The 22,438-nt window shown below is 45.5% G+C and overlaps 3 protein-coding genes across 10 annotated transcripts in view; 2 read left to right on the top strand and 1 right to left on the bottom strand.

The window, feature by feature from the left end:
* Positions 1–11,963, top strand: part of ALS2CL (ALS2 C-terminal like) — a 49,978-nt gene extending 38,015 nt beyond the window's left edge. For all 5 annotated transcript variants that reach the window (XM_082303860.1, XM_082303859.1, XM_082303858.1 and 2 more), the window contains 11 exons: positions 944–1,071; positions 2,335–2,508; positions 3,088–3,181; positions 3,767–3,924; positions 5,407–5,475; positions 6,466–6,639; positions 7,516–7,558; positions 7,993–8,054; positions 9,142–9,291; positions 10,309–10,405; positions 10,754–11,963. In XM_082303860.1, the coding sequence (XP_082159986.1) occupies positions 944–1,071; positions 2,335–2,508; positions 3,088–3,181; positions 3,767–3,924; positions 5,407–5,475; positions 6,466–6,639; positions 7,516–7,558; positions 7,993–8,054; positions 9,142–9,291; positions 10,309–10,405; positions 10,754–10,825 (1,221 nt within the window). In that variant the 3' untranslated portion in view covers positions 10,826–11,963. The remainder of the gene's footprint in view (positions 1–943; positions 1,072–2,334; positions 2,509–3,087; positions 3,182–3,766; positions 3,925–5,406; positions 5,476–6,465; positions 6,640–7,515; positions 7,559–7,992; positions 8,055–9,141; positions 9,292–10,308; positions 10,406–10,753) is intronic.
* Positions 11,964–14,200: 2,237 nt separating this feature from the next.
* On the bottom strand, positions 14,201–22,154 carry JMJD4 (jumonji domain containing 4). The gene is made up of 7 exons (XM_082327848.1): positions 22,090–22,154; positions 20,927–21,532; positions 20,149–20,314; positions 18,862–18,987; positions 17,886–18,153; positions 16,468–16,614; positions 14,201–14,841 (listed from the first exon to the last, which is right to left on the bottom strand). The coding sequence occupies exons 2-7, from the start codon at positions 21,189–21,191 to the stop codon at positions 14,530–14,532; spliced, it is 1,284 nt and encodes a 427-aa protein (XP_082183974.1). The 5' UTR covers positions 21,192–21,532; positions 22,090–22,154; the 3' UTR covers positions 14,201–14,529.
* Positions 22,155–22,240: 86 nt separating this feature from the next.
* SNAP47 (synaptosome associated protein 47) overlaps positions 22,241–22,438 on the top strand; it is a 33,666-nt gene continuing 33,468 nt past the window's right edge. For all 4 annotated transcript variants that reach the window (XR_014230028.1, XM_082328744.1, XM_082328741.1 and 1 more), the window contains exon 1: positions 22,241–22,319. The gene's annotated coding sequence lies outside the window, so the exon portion shown is untranslated. The remainder of the gene's footprint in view (positions 22,320–22,438) is intronic.

The raw sequence follows: 22,438 nt of genomic DNA, 5'->3' as shown, positions 1-22,438 counted from the left end.
AAAACTAGTCCTCCGGCTTGTTACAGAAATCCATGATGAGTCTGACAGGAAACGTGTGGTTATATCAGACTGAGGGGATGCCAAGATAGGCACTTGGTAACAACTGCAAATGAGCCCTGTCATTTACTGATTTCTCATGGGAGGAAGAGTTTGTCATCATCTTCTTCAGCCAGAAGACTCGGGGTGGATTTTGCAAAGACTGATTATAGTGCTTAGATACTGCTTCCTCCAAAATTAATGTTTAATTTGAGTGATTAGTCTAGAAAAATATCTTCTTTATCTAAAGATGGAGTGCCTCCTGCTATTAGCAATGAGGATTTCAGGCTCGTATTCAAAGCCAGACTAGTTACGATATTGTTTGGCTTTGGATTTGATTTAATTAAAACCTGTAAGTTTGAGTCAAGCTACTGCATGTCTTCTGTATTTGCCTCAGAGAGTTTAAGGTTTGTCTTGGTAGCAGCAAACGTTTTGAAAGCATTTATGGTGAATATCATATGATTCCCCCTACCTGTGAGGCCAAACTTGCTTGTGGTTTTAACAAGCAGAAGAAAAACAGAGGAGAAATTGAAGTTTCATGTGTTCACTCTAGGTTAGAAATAACTATTGTCAAAATTAAGCCAGAAAATTTTATAACTCAAGGAAGATATTGGGTATTTGTATATAAGCATAATGCAAATGTTTTACTCTGCGATTGTGGCAATCTTTCCCCTCCAGAATCCTATGTGTGTCATTCAATAGCAAGGATGTGTTGCCTCCAGTGACTGCTACCTTCATGGCACTATTGCTTTGGATGCTGAAAATGCGCACCTCCGTGCTGGAAGTTGTTCTTAGTCACCGTTTCAGGAGCTGGCTCTGTTGAAAAGAGAATTGGAGATCTCGGTCCAGCTTGTTTCCTCTCTCTAATGAGATCTTGGCAGAATAACCCTTTATTTCTCCATTGCAGGGAAAGCTGTCATTTGCCAATGGCTTCACTTTGGAGGGAACCTTTACTAACAAATCGGGCCAAGGCCTTCAGACGCATGGCATCCTGAACACGTCGAACGAGCAGCTGGATGACAGGATAACCAAAGCGTAAGCAACAAGAGCTGATTTCTTGGGTCATGGCTTGTATTTTGACTCTACTTAGAGGAGTACTGGATCAATCCCTACAGGGATCGAGGCAGTCCTTGCTGAAAGAGTTGATCTAAAAACTGGTTTATATGCAAGGAGAGAAGGAGGAAAGGAGAGCACAGTTTGTCATTTAATCTTAATGCCACATAGGAAGCAGAAAACAGATGTTCTACTCCCATCCTGCCACCATCCACCCAGAGGTACTCCCATCCTCCGACTGGAGAGAGTTTTGGAGGCTTAACATTTTCAGTGATCTGTGCATGTGTGTGTGTGCACACACGCGTTTCTGTGTATGCACACAGACAGGTCTGAAGCTATACAGGCAAAGCTGGGCTACTAAAATGCATCGCTTGCTCCTTTCCAGTCCCTCTGTGCTACTACATGAATATTACCAGCTGATATTGTAGAGGTAGGAAAGGTACCAAAAATCAAGAAGTGAAGCACAGCACATGAAGCTCTGAAGAGCTTGAATTGGCTAGTGCACTATGTGGAGGAAGGCTGTGGAGCCAAGATCAAAGCTTCACAGAGCGCTGATGCTGCTTGGGCAGGCAATGGTGCGAATGCAGGGCAGGAGTAACTGAGCTGAAGCTATCCAGCCACATCTTTGATATAGACTCTTATCCTCAGGGCTGAACCCTGCAAAGGGATGCTCTGGTTGCCAGGCTGGAGGACCTGAGTTAACCCAATGAGGGAGTCCCAGTGGGAAAGACAGCTGCCTGTCCCCTGAGGGGAATTCCTCTTGCAAAACCCAGTTCGATTTCCTCCTCTTTCCTCCTCAAAACATTTCCAGTCCATCAGAGTATCTACACTGCAGAAACAGCTCCTGTTTCCTGTGCTTTTCAGACAGCAATAACTACTGGTGGTGGTTGCTCAACTGTCATCTTGCTATCAGTGTTTTCTGCAGGCTTTCAGTTGAAATAAATAGTCTATTTTTAGAAACATCCATAAGTGGAGCAGAAAGCCTGTGATCAATTCACCAGCAAAGATTCAGATTATTGATATTCCATGCACCAGGAATTTTTCTTCACCCAAAGTACCTCGTTGTCAGGACAATAAACTTGAGTTGCTTTTCATTGAATTACCAGTTAGGTGCTGCCATCTTTCTCTGTTCCTGTAGTTCTTGTGTTAAAATCTGATTCTGGAGAACCTTCCATATTTGAAGGTGAAGTCTGAAATAATTGAGGAGGGATGCAGAAAAGCCTAATGCCATGTTATGTTGTGTAGTCAGCTGGGCCTCAAGGAGTTCCCAGTAGAGAAGAGATGGAAGGGAATCTATGACCAGTTCCTGGAGTTCATCCATTCTGGCTGCAAAGAAGAAACGGAGGAGTCTTTCACGGGGTTCCACATACAAACGAGCAAGGAGCTGCGGAAATCTCAGGAGTACCTCTTCTGCCAAAGGTATGAGTCTCGCGTGCCCTCATTGCAACAGAGGAGCCCATTTGCGTAGAGATCATAGTGGTTTACATTAGGGTCTGCCATGCGTTGAAGTTATGAACCCAAACATTATCCAGTTGTTCCTGCTCTTGAGACAGAGGGACGAATTTTAAGCCTGAATTTAAGGTTGTGCTGTTGAGACTGATTCTTATAAGTGAAAACTTGGATAGGATTCATTTGATTAAATGTAAGCATCTGCACATGACCCAGTCATCGCTGGCTCCTTTTCTATTTGAGGGAGACCTAGCTGACATCATCAGCTGATGCAGAGCAAACTCCTCGCCTCTTAAGAAAACATCTAAAATAGATAAGACGAGCATGTGCAGGATGCAACCCAGGCTGGTTGTAAGGGGGACCGAAGGTGATGAATTTAGATAATCGCAGGTGTTGTAAGTCAGTGGGGCAATTCCAGTGAAAAGGGTAGAGAAAAATTCATTTGTTCTAATAGTCTTCTTGCCCTCTTGGTATCCACCTGCAATACCACTTGGGATTTATCCCAGTGCTTCACTGTGTGGTTTTCCTTCCTCACCTCTCATTTTTCAGGGGGACTGAGGATGTATCCTGGAAGATAGAAGATATTCTTGAGGAGCTTGTCCAGCACCAGGGGCTGGAGTCACAACAGAGTTATTTAGAGAAGGTAAAGTTTAAAACCATAATGATCCACGTCTGTCCACCAGACACGGACACAGGTTGTAGCAGCTTTCTGTTGCTTTCTGTTAGCACATATAACATTGCCAGTGACTTCAAGAGTCTTCTCTAAATGATGTTTGAATACCTATGCTTGTAAAGAAGAGGGTTATCCTTCATGCTTTTTGGGCACTCATTTTGTGTGCAGCTATACAGTCCAGAAAGTGATGATAAAGCTTCACTCTTGATTCTCAAACTGTGTCAGGGAATAACCAGCTGCTGGAAATGATTAATAAACCTCCATGCACTCTTGGTGGTTGTTTTTTGTTCAGCCAGCCTTTCCCTGAAGCACCCTTTGCTCTCTCTTGAATATCACAGCAAATCTCATCAGGACAGCAGGTTCTACTAAGCATATTTCTGCCTGATAATTGGAGGAGAATGGGCTTGTGGCAGCAAAAATAGACCAAAATTATAGTTGACTACCTCCAGGCTTGTTCTCCTTTGCTGACAAGAGAAGGTTGGGCGGCCTTTCAGTGTTATTCTCTACTAACGGCAAGGGCTGACTTGTAAAATTTAATTTTCCTCTATCATGCAGGCATTGAAGTCTTCCCTGCACCCACTGGGAAAGCTGCTGAAGGCCTTGATGATAGCTTTTCAGGCAACGTATTCTGGGATTGGGGCCAACAGACACTTGCTGACTATGGCACAAGAGGAAGTCAAGTACTATGCAAAGAAAATATGGGAGTTTTACCAGTAAGTCAAGCACGCTGAGTCCTTCCAATGGGTATGAGCATAGAGGGATTGTGGAGTAGACCATCGGGGTAATTTTTTTCAGGTGACAAAGCTGCTTTATTTCACAGCATATTTCTTGGGAGAGTTGCTTCAGAATGGTGCTAGGTAAAGAGTTATTTGCAATAACTAAGGTCATATGGACCAAGGAAACCTTTATTATGCCCATTGCTCAGTACATGTCCCAGGGCCTTTAATGTGACTAAATCCTACTGAGCGCTGTCAGCTCAATGAGCTGTTGCCCATAATAAGACTTCATTTAGACAAGCACAAATATGAGCAAGAAACCTCACTAAGTAACAAGAACAGCAAAGTATATCAGAGCACACAACAGTGGTGTTGGATATCTATGTTTGAATGAAAAATAGCTTAAGCTTAAGTTTAACCTGCCTCATCTCAACAGGAGTTAAGAACACGCAGTGTAAGCACGTTGTTGAGGCTCGGCTGATGTGGGTAGTGACTCTAAAGTGAGGTTGTTCGGTTGCGTGGTTGTGCCCGTGGGTAATTAAGGACTGGATCAAAGGCATGACTGGGGTCCTGTTGCTGTTTGAATATATTTTAGGAGAAGATGCAAGAAATGCCACAGTAAGCAGAAGTGAGGAACTCTGCCTCTAGCTGCGCTCAGGGTGGTAATGCCTTAAAAGGAAGAGGTTGGATAAAAGCTCTCTTGTTATCAGTGTAGCCTCGTGTGCTTGAGGAAGGCTGCCAGCTCTGTCATGAGGGGTTGTCTGTCCCGGAGCACTCATCAGCAGTACAGCTGATGGGAACAAGTCAGATTTGATTCAGTTCATCTGAGCTGTGTTCATGAACAGGACAACAGGGCTGACAACCTGAGCATTGGTTCACGTGAAGGTGCTTCTGAGCTCAGTGCATACCTTGGAAAGCTTGCCTCATGTCTCAAGCCCTTTCCGATGCAGTGTGGGGAGGGAGACCCACCTTGCTCTGCTGTGCCCCTGGCTAAGTTTCCTAGGCTGATACTTTTACAGCAAAAAAAGGCAATCTCTCCCTAATCCCCATTTTAAGATCATGAAGTTTTGGCTTGGAAACATCAAGACAAACCCAAGCTACTTTTTCAGAGTATGAACATCCTCTAATGTTCATAGATGGATTAGAGAATTGGTTGGCGTGACAGGTCCTGAAACCTCATATCCCTTGAGTGGGAAGCTCAATGCAGACCACAGTTAGGATCTCCAGAGTGACCACCCTACTCTTCAGAAGCTATGGAGATTTTTGAAACACTTATTCATTCCTGGCGGCTTCTGCTGGTAATGGAGAAAGCCCTCAAATAGTGACACTTGAATACCGAAACAACACTGCAAGGATTACAGAGAGCTTTACTAATACCCGACTTGATGCTGGGACAGCTGAGCTCCTCAGCTGTGAATAACAAATTACCCTTAAAAAAAGGAGGGAGGGAACTAAACCTTGGTTCTGCTCCTCTTCTAGGGGTTTGCTCCATCTGGCACTGAAACAGAAAGGCCAACTGCCTGTGAAGGGTGTGGATGGAGATACAAGGTATGTGTCACCACTGGTTGTTTAATTTTAAGCTGCTTGGACGTATGAGGTGTCTTCTAAAATACGTTAAGTGCTGAACTGATTGTATTTGTCCATTTGAGTCAGGTTTAGTGCCCACACTTCTTTCTGAGTGCAAAGCTTTCAGTAGTTCTGCTTGAAGCATGAAAGCAACTTCTTCTAAGCACATTCTGTAGCAGAATGGAGTGGTGAGTTGGAGGTGTGTGTGGTACACAGCCTTGCAAGATTACCCACACCAGCTACTATGCAGTAGCATGGTTGAGCGCGAGATAGCGGTCCCAGCACTACCATGTGCTTTGCATGAGTCACAGGAACTTGTTCATTGTGGGGATGGTGACTTCCGTACCAGCACTGAGGGAAAGGCAGGCCTGGAAATAGAGAGTGCAGTGTGGGAAATGTGGCAGAGGAGGTAGAAGACATGGTGTTCCTAGAATAAGAAGGTAGGAATAATTGTGGGAGACCCAGGCTTAGGGTTTTTGGGGGTGGGAAGAAGTATCTTTGTTCAGCGGTCCCCATTTGGTCTGGATTTCTCTATGCTGTAATCTGCAGCCATCCCCACGTGGGCTGAATGAAGCCAAGAAGTTGGTGGAATGGTAAGCAGCTGGAGAAGGGTTTTATCTGAATTTATTGGGTCTTTGTCCACTAAGAAATAACAAGCGCTCTACTGAAACAGCTTAGAACAGCTGAGATAGGTCTCTGGTGCTCCAGGTTTTTCCCAGTGACTAAGGAGATCTTGTGGAGAAACAGTACCCTGTCCTACAGCACAAGATGCGCTTGCATCTTCAGCTTGTGGGCACACGCATGAGAGTGTTATATAGGTCACTACTGTCCAACTGTGACGTTGAGAGGTGGAGGAAGGAGAGGAGAACACCTTGCAGTCTCAGAAGCTTCCATTGTGTGCTGTATGGCTCTTGGTAATATCAAAGTTATAGGTCTCAATGTAGGACCCTGCTTTGCTTTTCTCTGCCGTAGTGACCAGAAGGCATGCAGTGTGGTCCTGCCGCTGATCTTGCCTTGCTTCTACCCCGAGCTTTTCATGCTCTACATGCTCTATCATGAAAGAGAAGATGAACTCTACTGCCAAGGGATCATGGACCTAAGTCTATTCCCTGACATCAAGCTGCTCGAGTTTCTGGATGTGCAGAAGTAAGTGACACTTTTTTCATCCCAGGATGCAACCCCATGATACCAGCTGGGAAGGTAGCAGCCAGGGAAAGCTCTGATGGCACAGGAGGAAGGGACGTATAACCTGTTCCTGGGTCCATCATTGGCTGTAGCACTGGAGTTTTTTCTAGGCTGCCAGAAGAAGTCGTGTCATGGAGTGCCTGCAACACTGTCTGGCAGGACAACACTGACTAGTGGAAAGCTGCTCTTATCTATACTGATTTTCATTTTTATGTAGCAAAAATCTTCTTTTCTAGCTCACCGAACAAATGGTTCGCTCCAACTCAGGACCAATCAGACAAGAGTTTAAAAATGTGTTTTAGAAATGGCTATAGTCCATCCAATGGTATCTGCTGTAACAATGTAGGCACGCAGTCTCAAGACAGGGGAAAGGCTGTGGAGCCAGATGTTTCCTTCACCCGTTCCTGAAGCTAGATCCATCTTTGGAAGTGATATGTGAGGACCAACGACTCAGACTCAAAAGGCATGTCAGCTTTTCTAACGCAGCATCATCTGCAGCTCAAGGACTTAAGCAGGGTAGGAGACCCAGAGTCTCGGTTTGGCAATTTGATTCAGTCTAGGCTCAGTGAGAGGAATTGAATCTGAAAGTGCAAAACTCTCCATTGATTAATACAGGAGTATCTGTGAGTAAAATGAGGCCTACAGTCAGGTTAATGAGTCTAAGCTATTAATTCTTCCTGTAGCAGTGTAACAAGAGGAGCAAACTCAGCCTCGTGCACCTCCCAAGACTTTAGCATCGCCTTGAATGAGGAGATAAAAACAGTCAAAACTGACTTAGGGTGGAGTTAAGACACGGACATCTGCCTTCTAAAGCTTCTCTCTGTAATCTCCTTTCAGACACCTCTGGCCTCTGAAAGATCTGACCCTGACAACCAACCAGGTAAGAAATAACGCTAAGAGCTAGCTTTGGTGTGTTAGTGAGATGGCACTGGGGCTACGTGTTGGTGCTGGCTAATGATGGAGCTTCATCTAAGTAACCACAGGGCAGACTGTACTCAGAAATCAGAGCTACATGACATGTATTCATTAGTTACGATCTGTAGCTCCCGCATATGAATTTCCTTGGATGGGAATATGAGCCCTGCATAGGGTTGCTTTGTAATGCTCTGCTCGGTGGCATTTCAAAGACATCTGTGTTCAGAGTGGGACTGTAGACATCTAAGCGTGTTCAGAGTGGCACTGTCTACAACAGCTTTATTTTTCCCTCCTTTATGGGCAGTAAACATGCTTATTTTGGGTCCAGCGCTGAGGAGCCATGTGGTGGCTCCCGGAGAGATGCTCTTACAGAGGCACAACTCTTTGTCTCCCTTTCAGAGGCGGTCCCTCATCAAAGACAAGTGTTTCCTGTCCGCCACAGAGTGTTTGCAGAAGCTGATGTAAGTCACCACCCGTAACCTCTGACTGACAACAAGAGCTGACGGGGATTTTCTGTATTCTGGGAAATGCTGTAAATTTACGCCTGTTTACAAAAGCATATCTGGGTCAGTCTGCAAGATAATTTAAAGAAAAGTTGTTTGTGATATTATTTCAGATGAAAAGAAAAAGGAACTTCTACAGAACTATTTTTTCCCCAAAAAATGTCAAGACGATATCGAGTGTGTTTAAATGCAACCCTCCCCTGGCAAATATCGCCCCTTAATTTTGCAGAGACATTCCTACACAAAATTTGACTTTGATGAAATGGAGTTCACTCATGTGCACAGCAAATTGGCCCTGGCTGTGACTGCCTGGTGATGATGGTCCCCGTTGCTCTGGACACATGGAGCTACATGAGGATTACCCATCCAGTATGGCATGCCAAGATGTTAATGCAGCAAAGCAGAGCTCAATTTAAGAAGCTCAGCTTGATTTATTGGCTTGAAGTCCACCCTAGGGGATGGTGCTGCAGTAACGAGTGGGAAAGAAGATAAAGGGGAACAGGGAAGTGTTGTGGGATCCATCAGACAGGAGCTCTCCGGTTCCTAAGTACACTAGGCCTGGTGAGAGCTTCCTTATGAAAGCCAACGTGACTTCTCTTCTGGAGAAGGCAGCACAGGCTGCGTGTACCTTGGCAGGGTATTATGGGCAGAAAAAACAACCTTATAGATGTGACAACTGTTATTAGTCCCTCACAGGAGCAATATCTTGATAGAACTGCCCAAAGTGATTAATCTCATGCTCTTTAGCTTTTATTTGAGGGACTGTGATTCAGGTTAGTCCTGTCGAAAATGAGACTGACAGGAGGGCAAGCAGGTCATAGTCAGGACTCGGGAAGACTCAAGGTCCATCTGGATGATGTTACACCCTGCTGATGCCTCCTGGCACAACCTTGTTGACCCCTTTTTGGTGCAGCCATTTGAGATGATTGACAGACTTTTTTTATAGCATGACGGTCTGCTCTGAGGGTTTTTTTTTTAGTTCTGCTGTTTTATCTCTAGCTGTGTAGTGGAAGCATCTTTGACATTGCTGTTTTCACACTGACAGCACCACGGTGGATCCCTGGGAAAAGCTGGTGATCCTCCAGAAGACATATGAGGAGATAGAGAGCACAGTGTCCCGGGTGGTGGAGAAGGACTACAGGCTCCCCATGGATGACCTGTTGCCGCTACTGATGTATGTTGTATCCCGAGCAAAGTAAGTGGAAGCTTTTCATTTCCCAGTCCCGTTGTTGTGTGATGCCTCAATCAGAGAAAGGACAGCCACGTTTCCAGGCCAAATGGTTTAAATGAAAAGCTGGGGTTTGTGTTTCAACGTGCTTTTTCCTCAGCTGTATTGAGGTTTCTGTGTGCTGCTGTTTGTGATGTGGTGTGATGGTGTTGGCCGTGATATAAAGTGGCGAGGGACTTCCTGAGTGTCCATCTCTTACCCAAGAGGATAGTTCAGGGTTGTCATGGGAAATGCAGTCTTACCTGCATCTCAGATTACTGTAGAAAATAGGAACATGAAGCCTTTGAAGGCCAATTGTTGATGCCTTCAAGGCATCGTCTATATATATCATACATCTTCTATTTTCCATTCTCAATGGGGCACTGTGATTCAGTTCAGAGCCTAGGAAGTTCTTGAATACTGACCATCTCGTAATTAGACTTTTCCTGTATAGGAATGACTGTAGATGTAAAACAGTTCTGCCAAAGAGGCGCTGTCTGTGCTGCCTTCAGTGGAGCCGCAGGAACCTGCTTACATCCAGTAGGATGAAACTGTACTTTTTTTTCCTGGCAAATTTGAGTCAAAATCCTTGACTGACTGCCTGGATATGCTTGGTCTCCAAAAAAGAGTGAAATGTTTAAACCTGGGGCCATGAAATCCAGAAGCTTGCTTCTTTTCTTTTTCCTGCAGTCATGTTGGATGATACAGGTTTGTTTGCTAGGCAGCTTTCTTGACTGCAGATGAGAGAGGAGGGGAATAAGAGAGACTGTGAAAAATGGAGGAGTTGAAAATTTCTTGTAATGGAGCATTTTTGCTGAGATCCAGTCATGCCAGATACCTCAAGGACTCAGTCTCCAGTAGATCAAGGTGGTGCACAAGGAATCAGCAATGGACTTCCAGAGCCGTGCCTCCCTCTCTCCATAATCTGATTTCAAACATACGCCCACAATCACCAGTGCCTAGAGATTTCTTCTGGTTGTGACATTTTTTTTTTGTTTTTCCTAGAATACAGCACCTGGGAGCTGAAATCCATCTGATCAGAGACTTGATGGACCCCGCCAATAAAGGAGGACTGTACGACTTTCTGTTAACAGCACTGGAGGTAAGGAAAGGTTTTCAACAGTGACAGTCGCGACCTGCATTAGCCTTTCTTGAGTAGCAGAGCCACTGACGCATTATACTCTTATTTAATTTTAGACGGCTGTTTTTATGTCTAGCACGGGTTATTTTCCTTCTAGTCTAGAGAATGTGTTTAGCTTTAATTTATAACTTCTAGTTATAGAAGTTCCTTCTAGTCTAGAGAATGTGTTTAGCTTTAATTTATAACATGCAGATTTAATCTTTTGTCTAGCCCGTGGGGCAGCATGGCTTCACGTTGTGTGCGAGAGACCAGATTTTGGCGCAAAGTTCCAAAACGTCTCCTTAATGGCTTGCTCTGTTCCTTGCCCAGTCATGCTACGAACACATCCAGAGGATGCGGCTGCACCAAAGAGAGAGCTGCCACGTGCCTCACAGCTCCTGAGCCCGAGGACCCGAGGGGAGCCTCCTCCCTGCTGCACTTTCTCGACCAAACACTGTTGGATGAAGAAGCAAACAAGTTACTGCTGTCCTGGCTGCCTTTAAAAAAGGATGAACCGTTCTTTATCAGATGAGGGTTTCTTGCTGGGTTTCTCTTGGACTCGCTGTGATGGTAAAGCAGAGACAGGGATGCTGTGGGCTAAAAGCCTTCAATACGCAACCTCAGCTTGTGTTTGGGAATCTCTTTTGCGGAAAGTGGCCAAGGTTTCTTTTGCCCTGTAGTTTTATTTCACTTTCCTGCAAATAGCAATTTGCCTCGAAACCTCGTTTAACTGTTCTCTCAGGTGCTGTGTTCGTTTTGCACTGGTGAACTGACACAGGGGAGGTTATTTGATAGAAAGCGGTTAGATGAAACCACAAGAACTGTTTTGGTGGGACTCTTTCTGGTTGGCAGAAATGTGGCATGGACAGGAGAGGCCATCTCCGCGCTCCTGAACAACCTGTTCCTGGAGCGAGGCGGCTTTTCCGGCATCCCGAAGAGGAAGGTTTTTCCATTCCTCTTCCTACCTATGCCAAACTCAGTACCTCTCCATTGCATTGTAAAGCTGCTATTCACTAACTTCCTTGTTTTATGATACTTAAACGTGTATATTTTTACTCTGCAGACTGCTGTTGAATCTCAGGGATATCACACTTGCACCTTGAACATGCTAGTGCTGCTTTTTAGTTCTGCAGGGGTTGATGTGTGCCTAATAGGACATACATTGTCCTGGGGTGAGAAACCTCCAAACCTGGTGAGACAAAACCTAAACCCACCTGGCTTTCTGCACTGACAGAGCTGCAAAAACACTGGGTTTCCTAGGTGCACAGATTCGTGCTGACAGATCACCCACGGACGCCAGTGGGGTGCAAATCAGATTAGAACTGGGCTGGGTTTTATGCTGCCTTTATAAAAGGCAAATGGATATTTGGTATCCTGTTCCTATCAGACAAAAATAGTCATGTCTGAGTTGCATATTTAGAGCAAAAGCTCTTTTGAACTAGATTTTAACCTGCCTTTTTTTTTATTTAGTTTGACTTTAAATTGTCCAGGTCTGTGACTTCAGGAAAACAAAACAAAACTCTACAGGCTGTTCCCTCCTGTTTATCACAAGTGTTACGCTTTAATAAATAGTACACTGATTACAATAGTTAATATATTGGTATGAAGAGTATCATAATGTATGTTTTACAGTAACTTTGTATTTAAATAAAGCTGTTGAATTTTTAAGAGCGATTCCAGGCTTGCATTTCTTATTCCAATCTTGTTGCTATCTTCAGGCATTCGAGAATTTGCTTTTCTCTCTTTAACTTCAGAAAATATGTGGCTCCCTTACTGCCTGGGCCATTCGTAGGAATGGAGAATTTGAACTACAAATTAGTTTCCCAATGTAATTGTAAGAGAGACTGAATCAATAGAACTAATTTTTGTCCTTCTGTCCCCTGCCAAATCACCAAGGAGAACATGGCTTAAACTTTAAGATCCTTTCCTGCAATTAAACTACTCTTTTTTTACCCCAGTGTCTCGCACTGACCGCACCAAGCCTTAGCCGGCCTTATGAAGGGTGGCTGTTACACATCTTCAGAGCTGAAGAAGCTGTGGTGCAGAGACGGCTCGGGTGAAGAGAGCGTGAGTAGTTGAGACTCACCTTCCTTTACCTGAACCCCTCTTTAGCCACCTCACCATGCTGGCCTACCTTCTTCCTCACCAGTTTCCACAGGGAAGAGGAACTAACTGCAGAAATGATGCCTCTTCCCTGCAAACTGCTGCCTGAATTTTTGCATCACAGCAAACTGCCGCCATCCATCCAAATGAGGATGATGTCTGCTGGACAGTGTCTAAACTGGTCCTGGGTATGTTGAGATCCTGGGTTCTCGGTGTAAAAGCTAGACTTGTATTTTTGCTGTTTTCACACAGCAAAGCCAAGCCGTTCCAGCTTCATGGGACATGAAAAGTACTGTTCATCTAAGCAAACCCTTTATAAAATTGCAGTGTTTCAAGTGGTCGGTGCCAATTCCAGTTACACAGCATGCAGTGAGACTGGGGAATACAAGACCAAAAACGTGGTTTCCTACCGATACACTGATTGTCAGCTTTAAACCCTTGTTCCTCACCTCTAGAAATCTCACCTTATTCATCTAAGGAAGCAAGCTCCAGCTGCCTGTCTTTGAGAATGTAAACAGCCATAAGTAACAGCTGTGAACTTTTAATTTCAGAGTTGCTTAAAACTGGCAGTTTTCCAGTCCAAAGAAACACCCTGCCAGAAGGTTGAATCACTGAGATGTAGTCACAGCTGTTTTAAAAAAAAAAAAAAAAAAAAAAAGTCTGTTTTTTCCACATTCTTCCATGCGCTGGGTATTGATTTTAATTTCAGGTACCACTTCCTACTCAAAATGCAGAACTTCTACTAGAAAATAGGACATGCAAAATGCATGCGTGTACAAACTCCACAGGATTATCTAGAAAACAATGTGATTTTTCAGCCTACTGAAGATTTCTACTATTGCACTTTCTAAACCTATGGTTATTCGTTGCTCTTACTGGTCATCTGGTTGAAAACTGAGGAAGTTCTTGAGCAGTTATTCAAGTGAGCCCTAAAGGGGCAACTAAGGTAACAGTGTGCAGCCATTTGTGCTTCTAGGCTTTCTCACCAACCAGTAAAAGCAAGAGAAACACTTCACTGGAAACACTCTTTTAGCCCAAGGGTAGCATTCAGGTTGCAAATTGTGCTCTGTCACCATGCAGTAGTGCTATTTGGTGTGTTAACAGCATGGCTTTTTTAGGAGATAATATGAGGCTACTTGCTAGCTTCCCTGATTAATCAAATCTCTGCTTGATAAAATACTGTGCCTTGAAATAGTGTGTAGGAATGTGAGAGTACATTCAGGTTCCTCCTTTTGAGCTCGGGTGGATCACATAGCTTAAATTATTAGTGGCAGATTTGCTATCAGGACTCCAGCTTCCTGACATGTTAAATTTAATCCTGCAGACTGTGAAGCAGTATGAAGGATGACTCTACCCGAGACTTTCAGCTTTAGAGAGATGCCACTGTACAGGAAAATAGCAGAGTCAGCTCTTCCACATCCAGGCTACAGCTGTTGAGCCAGCTCAGGCTTCGAGGGAAGCTAACTAACTAGGGTCCTCTACTATTTTTAGAAAAAAAAAAAAAAAAAAGAAAAAAAAAGGCTGAGCTGCACCTGGAAGCAGGACAGGTCTTAAAGCAATTTAGGTGTGACCAGACAAAGCAGAGCTTAACTGCTGGAGCCTGCAGTGGAGGTTTGCTGTCTGTACACAGTGCTCTCCGAAGCAGAGGGAATCCGGTGCAGACGACTGCGATCTCGGCGTTTAGCCCTGACAGCTTGATCCACAGAGAATTTCTGTTCCCCATCCCTGAATGCATACTCACCAGCAGGGCTCATACTATACTACTAATTTGATTTGGGTTTTTCCTTTATCTGAGATTTTTTTTCCTGTCCAATTACTATAGATTAACAAATGCTGTCAACTTAAAAAGTATTCAGGCTCCTCACGAATGTACTCTCTCCCCACTCTGTATTAAGGCTCTTTGTACTTGAACTGCACCAGCTATTAAACAGGGAGGAGCCAGTTTTCTACAAACACCCATTTTGCAAAAGGTTCATTTTACAAAGAACTGAATAAATAGGAAGTTAGAGTAGTGCTGTATCTATTGCTGCTTTCAAGTGGTGGAGCAATGCCTCCGGAGGTGGAGAAAGTGACGTCAGGTCTAGTTTCTTGAAATCCTCATTAGCACTCAATGATGTTAACACCTTCACAGTCCTCTTTAAATCAAACACTGCATGGAGCATGCCCAAGGTGGAAATGGCAGCTTTTGGAGTGTTCTTTGCCGAAGCTTCGTCATCGAGGCCGTTTTCCAAGACAGAAATCCTGTTCTCTGCAATAACTTTGAGGAAGTTGTAGAACTCCTTGTAGTCTATACCCGTGCAAGACTTCATGATCAACTAGGGGAAGAAAACAACAGTGAAATGGAAACGACTCTTATTTACAGTAAGAATTATAAAAACGTATTTTATCAAGCGAGTAACTATCTGGAATCATAAGTAACCATGTTTAATCATGTTTTTTTAATTCACTGATAGCCCTAAAATTCTTTATCTTACTTGAAATGCCCCTAGCCCCAAAAACAACAGTCTGTTTCTTCTAAGCATTAAATGGCCGTGGTTTTTGAAACTATTTTTGAAGGGTATCAACCTAGCAGCAATAACAGCATCCAGAAATAAACTTTACATTTGTTTCATGCTTAAGATTTTGGAAGCATACAACATACAACACTGCTCAGTATAGTTATGTGTTCTGAAAGCATCACTTTGCAGACACAGAAACCTGCTGCCACCTTCACCTTAATTTTGCTTGTTTCAGATTCATGGTTTCATCATGAATGTCTTCAAACCAGTTCTGCTGTGTGGGGTCTGTCTATCAGTTCTTCTGTTTGCACGAAAAAGCATTTATAAAGGGGAACGTAAATACTACATAAAGGACTGATCTCGATGCTAATACTAACGTTGACAGTTGAAGAAGAGCAGTTGAAGCATTAGTTTTTCAGACAACACCCTAACCTCCTTGACATAGCAAATATACACTGGCACAAGCCTTTCCCCTTTCAAATATGACTTTAGTATTTCTTATATCATAGAATCATAGAATCGTTAAGGTTGGAAGAGACCCTTAAGATCATCGAGTCCAACCATTAACCTATCACTGCCAAGGCCATCCCTAGACCATGTCCTCGAGCACCACGTCTATCCGTCCTTTAAATACCTCCAGGGATGGAGACTCAACCACTTCCCTGGGCAGCCTGGGCCAATGCTTGACCACCCTTTCGGTGAAGTAGTTTTTCCTAATATCCAACCTAAACCTCCCCTGGCGCAGCTTGAGGCCGTTCCCTCTCGTTCTATCCCTTGTTACTGAGGAGAAGAGACCGACCCCCCCTGGCTCCAGCCTCCTTTCAGGCAGTTGTAGAGAGCAATAAGGTCGCCCCTCAGCCTCCTCTTCTCCAGACTAAACAACCCCAGCTCCCTCAGCCGCTCCTCACAAGACTTGTGCTCCAGACCCTTCACCAGCTTCGTTGCCCTTCTCTGGCCACGCTCCAGCACCTCCATGTCCTTCTTGTAGTGAGGGGCCCAAAACTGAACACAGTACTCAAGGTGCGGCCTCACCAGTGCCCAGTACAGGGGCATTATCACCTCCCTGGTCCTGCTGGCCACACTATCCCTGATACAAGCCAGGATGCCATTGGCCCTCTTGGCCACCTGAGAACACTGCTGGCTCATGTTCAGGTGACTGTCAACCAACACCCCCAGGGCCTTTTCTGCCAGACAGCTCTCCAGCCACTCCTCCCCCAGCCTGTAGCGTTGCATGGGGTAATATCTATATCTATATATCTTATACATAGGATTTCTTGCAAAATGAAGCTGTCATCAGTTCCTACTTCCATATGAAACATGTACTAATTCCAGGTATGAGGTTAAGGACTTGTGTGTCTTAGAACTCATAAGGTGGTGCAATGCACCCTGGAAATACATGAGCCTCTAACAGAGAGTCAGGCAGCCAGCATTGTGTTGTTATACCTGGCACTGTAGGTGCCAATCGTCCATAGGGTCCTTCCATTCATCGATTTCCCGCTGGACAGCTGCTAATTCATCCTGCAGGAAGCACCACATTATAGCCACATTGCAGCCGTTCACCCAGTTGTGGTTAATGGAAATGGTATCCTCCTGAAGGAATAATTCAAATGGTTACTAGGATCTACACGGGAAATGCAAGAACACAGACGTAACAGCACCGGTGCTGCAAAATGTAAAATCATATTCCTCAGCAAGGGAAATGCTTCCTTGGCACCAATGCCACCACTGCACTGAAAGGCTGTCTCTTTCTAATGTCTCCGAACAATCACATCTTGTTTCACTCTGTAAACTGGCAAATGTCTCTAGTTCCGCTGCCTGAGCATACCTTTTAAGGGCACAAAGGTGGGAGAAGGTGGTGGGGAGAAAGGAACAAGGTTGTTAATTTTGGTTTGTAATCATGAAGACAATTTGCTAGCATTTTCCATAATTAATTTACAATTTACAGTTAGAAACCAAGATTAACAGCCTCACCATAAGTCCATCTCACCTAGCATCCTATTTTTTTCTCAGTGACTAGTGGCATCTAATGAGGAAAAGAATAAGAAAAGAGAGTTCAGACAGCTTCTTCAATTGTACGCTCTTCCAGCTTCTAGTGGTCAATGACCCAGGGAGCTTATGAGTTCAGGCTTGCTTTTAGCCATCATCTTGAGCGGCCACTGATAGCCCTTTCCTCCGTGAATCACAGAATGTCCTGAGCTGGAAGGGACCCACAAGGATCATCGAGTCCAACTCCTGTCCCTGCGTAGGACAACCCCAAATCCACACCATGTGGCTGAGGGTGTTGTCCAAATGCTGCTTGAATGCTGTCAGGCCTGGCGCCGTGACTGCCTCCCGGGGCAGCCTGTTCCAGTGCTCCACCACCCTCTGGGTGAAGAACCTTTTCCTAATGTCCAGCCTAACCCTCCCCTGCCGTAGCTTCCTGCCGTTCCCTCGGGTCCTATCCGGGGTCGCCAGGGAGAAGAGGTCAGCGCCTGCCCCTCCTCTTCCCCTTGTGAGGAAGCTGTAGACCGCAATGAGGTCTCTCCTCAGTCTCCTCTTCCCCAGGCTGAACAGACCAAGTGCCTTCAGCCGCTCCTCGTACGGCTTCCCCTCTGAACCCCTCACCATCTCCCTGGCTCTCCTCTGGACGCTCTCCAGTAGCTCTGTATCCTTTTAGTACTGTGGGGCCCAGAACTGCACGCAGTGCTCAAGATGAGGCCGCACCAGCGCGGAGCAGAGTGGGAACCTCTCTAAGCTTTTTTGCAGCCCCGTTAGACTTTTAGCATCCACAACATGCTGTGGCAATAACAGTTTGATCTGATTCAAGCCTGCTGCCTGATTATCTCTCTCTGTTATGAAAAGGTTGGTATCAGTTATCTTACCAGATTGTAAACTTGATGATGCCATCCGCTGGGGATGAAGACTATCTCCCCTGCTTCCTGCACAATTTCAACAGGGGGTTGACTTTGGTTGTAGCGAGGGTAAACGCTCCTGTCCTGAAGACTAGGTGCAGTCACGTCGAAGGGCAAGTTCCCATGGCGGTCTTTCAGGTACTCCTCCTGTCCCGCGGGGTACAACAGCCATTTCTTTCTCCCACATATATTGGCTGACCAGCTATAGGAACGGAAGACATCAGCGTGGAATGGAGTCCTGTGGGGCAAATCAGAGGTTTAAGTCAAGCCAATGCCTAAAAGCTGTAAGATAAATTACAGTCTCTGAGAATCAGACATACACACAGAAATCAACCTTTACTATGCAAACCTGATCCCAAAATGTCATCCACTTCATTTAATTTTGACTGCCTTAAGTATTAAAAGGCCACTATATCTACATAGTATCGCAGTGTTTTATAGCCTCTATGCTTCTCCAACAGCTAGTTTTGAATCCGTCCCACAAATACCTCAATGACAGGAGATTCTGTGACATGAACTGATGAGAACACTGTAAATGCAATTTTATCACCAATGCTGGAATTAGTTTTTCACCTGCAAAATATTTGACCAACTCATCAGCGCCCCTCCAAGGCTTCTGTTGACTCTGCAAATCACAAATCCCTGATGATCCCCAGGGAGTTTCTGCTCCAAAACCTTATATAAGCCATCTGGCAACTTTTGCAGATTTTGTGTGCACAATTCAGGGCTTTTTGAAGCACAAAAGCACTTTAGTTGACTGCATAAGGACAGCTCACATCCAGAACTAAATGAGCTGCTTGAGAAACGAGACTGGCTGGGTTCAGGTACAACACTACCGTATGGCCACACAGTGCCTCTGTAGCATGATGTACAATGTGATAATTCCCCTGTAATACTAAATCTTAAATATGAGTGTGTAAGAATGACAGAAACCACACTGCCTTACCATGAACCTTTAGGTCCCATGTAGACAAACCGGTAATCATCCACAGCTACAGCATCCCAGTATTCATTCAGCCAGTCGGATGAGAAATACACAGGGGTTGTATAAACATCTTGCTCGGGGAAAGCTCTTAAAAAGATAATGTGTTGGAAATCGGTCTCCGAAAAATGCAGCATTGCTCCTTCTACTTCAGTTCCCAAAACCCAGATACCGAGACCAATCAGGTCTCTAGCAGGCCACTAATACTTTGCTACCATCATCTCCTTTATATCACTGACAACTCTTGAGTTACATACAAAGTGCATGCAATAGTGCTTTTCTGTCTCCCAGCAAAGCTGTGAAGGTTAACTACTACTTGGGAGACTCCTAATTATGGCAAAGACAGTTCCTAATAAACACCTTCTCTTTAGATGAGACGCCTGCAAGACTGGTTGTCCAACTGGATGACAGGCTGGGGGTGTGAGGGTTAGGAGGGAAGCCGGGCTGTGGGATTTTCAACAAGTGCATAGCCTCCTCCCACAGGATGTGCTGCCCCTTTCCCATCCTGGGCGGCACGTGCAGACTTCCTGTAGCAAGCCACAGCACCGGTGTCCGGGAAAGCAGACAAACAGGGAGGCAGAGACTGCCAAACCTCCTCTATTGTAAGTCACTGGCACACTCAAGAATAAAAACAAGAGGTGATCACAAGAAAGTTGGATTAAGAGCAGGATACATTTAAGGAAGCAGAGATTTAGGAGAAAAGACATAAAAGTCCTACACAGACATAGGGATGGGACAATGCATCCACCTTGCAAGCAGCAGGCTGGAGCAGAAGGAAAACCAGAACAGGGTGAAGAGAACTTTAACAACTGGAAAGTTTAACAGAAAAAAAAAAAAAAAAACAACAGATAACAAAGGATTATAACTGACGCACGCTCACTGAATTAAACATAATTAGAAATGTCCCCCTTCTTTTTAAGAAGCAAGGTTGGCACTGTAGCAGTCAAACAAAAGTCAGATGTTACAGCCACACGGTTTCCACAGGGATAACATACAGTCATTTAAAAAACAGATGAAAAGGAAAGTGCCCAGGAATGTCAGCCTCTTCAGGAAACAATGACCTGTTTAAGGATCTTGTTGTGTGACGCACCCCAAGAGCGGTGCAGTATAAGACTGATATTTTGGTGGGCAGGTGCTACCAACCAGCACTGCCGGCATTTAAACGCTCAGGCATTAAAAGATGAGCATTAAAGCTCCACAGCAGCTCTTTGCTGCGCATGGCATGCAAGGGTTTCCACAGTGCTCTCTTACCTGCTCAGGTGCCAGTCCTTTAGATAAAGGCACCCTCGGGATGAACGGTAGTCATTTTTAATGTACTCTTTCCAGTACTTTATATACTCCTTGAAGGGGAGCTGCTCCTTCGGGTTAGAATTGTACTCCTTGACATCACAGTTGGCAACAGGTACTACAGCCTCTCCTGAAATATAAACTCTTTGAGCCCACATGGTGACAGAATAACTGATGCTGAAACTGAGCTCCCTCAATCTTATCCACTGCAGCAGCCTCTCATACCTGGGCCCTATCATGCCAAGTACAAACACGTAAAGCACCAATCCCTAGCCCAGCTCGCACACCCAACACCATCATTCCAGGCAATCATGATTCAGACCAGAGGTTATTTGTTTAATGTTACCCGAATTTTCCTCTTAAACTACATTAGAAGTGTGGTATTGATTCCTATTAAATATACTAATATTTTACAGCCTGAAGAGATATTTCACTGTAACTACAGAATACTTTCCCCTTGCCTGGGGAAAGTGTCAGGCCGCTCCTCTGGTTAAAGCTAAGCAGGTATATAAATTGGTGTGGTGAAATTATACAACGCTTTTTATTTTATGTCATTATGGGAATAAATACGAGATTGGAATCTGCGCAACATAAAGTGTAAGTACAGAAAATGAATGTATTAACTTAGAAAAAAGTCTGAAGAATTGCTTGGTTTCGTCTAGTGGTTCTATTCCTAAGATTAAAAAAGAGCTGTCACTTAGCATACACGTTTTAACTAGGTATTAAAAATGCCATGACTTACCAAACTTCTGCAGCAGATGATCAAAGTTAGGCTTTCCATCCCAAGTAACCCAATTTCTCCGGCTGCCCCAGTCTTCAGTGAATTTAGCTGAGAAAATACAGGGATGGTTCGGAATCAAATAATCCCGGAAGAAGTCCGAGTACGTGAATGATTCTACTTTTTCAATAAAGTCAACGTGTCCTCCGGGGAGACAGAATGCACCCTGAGATGAACTGCTGTAGTCACGAAAAAAGGCAGTGGAACAGGCGAATGTTGCCCTGTCCATGCAGGCTGGATACCCTTCCTGGCTTAGCCAAGACAGCGGCGACCAGACGCTATCCTGTCATGCTACAGCAAAAAAATTGCTTCAAAATGTGCCTTGAGTCTCTAAATCCACGAAAACTGACAGGACAATATAAACGGCCAGAGGTAAACCAAGAAGTCATGCAGGAGCATCCCACCACGTTGGGTTAATTAGGATCTTCCATAGTTTATAAAGCTTAATGCTGGAGGGATATCTGACAACAAAGTCACCCTGTGGATGGTGAAGATGTTGCTTTTGCCTCGTTTCCTTCTTGCCAGGGTGACCACGCTCTCTGGGGATGACCAGCAAAGGCTGGTTCCTTCCTGAAACAGCAGAAACATTCATTTCAGCGGGATATCCCTGCTAAATGAACTAATTGCCGGGGTGGAGGGAAGGAAACCCCCTAAATATTTGGGGCCCTGGGAAATCGCTCCAGCCCAGTGACTGTACTGAGACTCATCCCTTTGTCAGGAGAAGATATAAGCTCTGGCACCCCCCGCCCTCCCCAGAGGCCCTCCCCAGGCCTCTATGGGCCAGGCAGCAATTATAGGTTAAAACAAAAAGTACATAACAGTGAATAAAAGGGAGGTGTTTGGGGGAGGCAAGGGGGAAACTGAGCACAGAGGGGAAGGGAGGAGGCCCGAGGGTAAATGAGGCCACGTACCCTGCAGGGATGGGCTTCAGGAGAGGGGAGACACCGGGGGTGAAGGGGAGACCAGGGTGCTCAGGCGGGGGAAAGGGGCCGCCATGAGGCGGTTCCCCCCTCAGGGAGCTCCGGGGGGGACCCGGACCCCACAGGGCGACGCACACGCCGTCCCCGCGTTGGGCTCTCGGTCCACCCGCGCGTCCGCGGAGAGAACAGCAGAGAACAGATACTCACCCCCGCCCCGCCGCGGGGCAGGACCCCGGGGCGAGCGGCGGCACCGGCGGCGGCGGCGGGGACAGACTCCCGCGACCGCTCCCGGAACCTCGGAGCTCGGCGGGCGGGGCCCCGGGGAGGTGAGAAGGGAAGAACACCGGTGCGCGGCTCAGCCAATAGCAGCGGGCGGAGGGCGCAGGCGCAGAGCGTCGATGCGGGGGTCGCCGGCGGCCTGCGCTGCGCTGAGGGAGGTGGGTGAAGGGCCCGGCCTGGAGCGGGGGCGCGGAGGGGAGGGCTGGGGGAAAGGGGGACACTGGGGGACTGGGGGGGTCTAGCCGAGGTTCGGGGGCAAGGTGGAGGTTGGTAGTAT

The sequence above is a fragment of the Platalea leucorodia genome (genome assembly GCF_965183815.1).
Source record: "Platalea leucorodia genome assembly, chromosome: 1".
NCBI lineage: Eukaryota > Metazoa > Chordata > Aves > Pelecaniformes > Threskiornithidae > Platalea > Platalea leucorodia.
The sequence above is the reverse complement of the archived record's forward strand: the minus strand, read 5'-3'. Positions and strand labels throughout refer to the sequence as shown.

Excerpts from the sequence above, each read along its gene's own strand:
- JMJD4 (XM_082327848.1), bottom strand. The coding sequence starts at position 21,191 with ATGGACAGGGCAACATTCGCCTGTTCCACTGCCTTTTTTCGTGACTAC. Across the intron at positions 20,315-20,926 it reads TCATCTGCTGCAGAAGTTTG|GAGAGGCTGTAGTACCTGTT; the intron begins GTAAGTCATGGC and ends TTTATATTTCAG. Across the intron at positions 18,154-18,861 it reads ATGGGACCTAAAGGTTCATG|GACTCCATTCCACGCTGATG; the intron begins GTAAGGCAGTGT and ends TTTGCCCCACAG.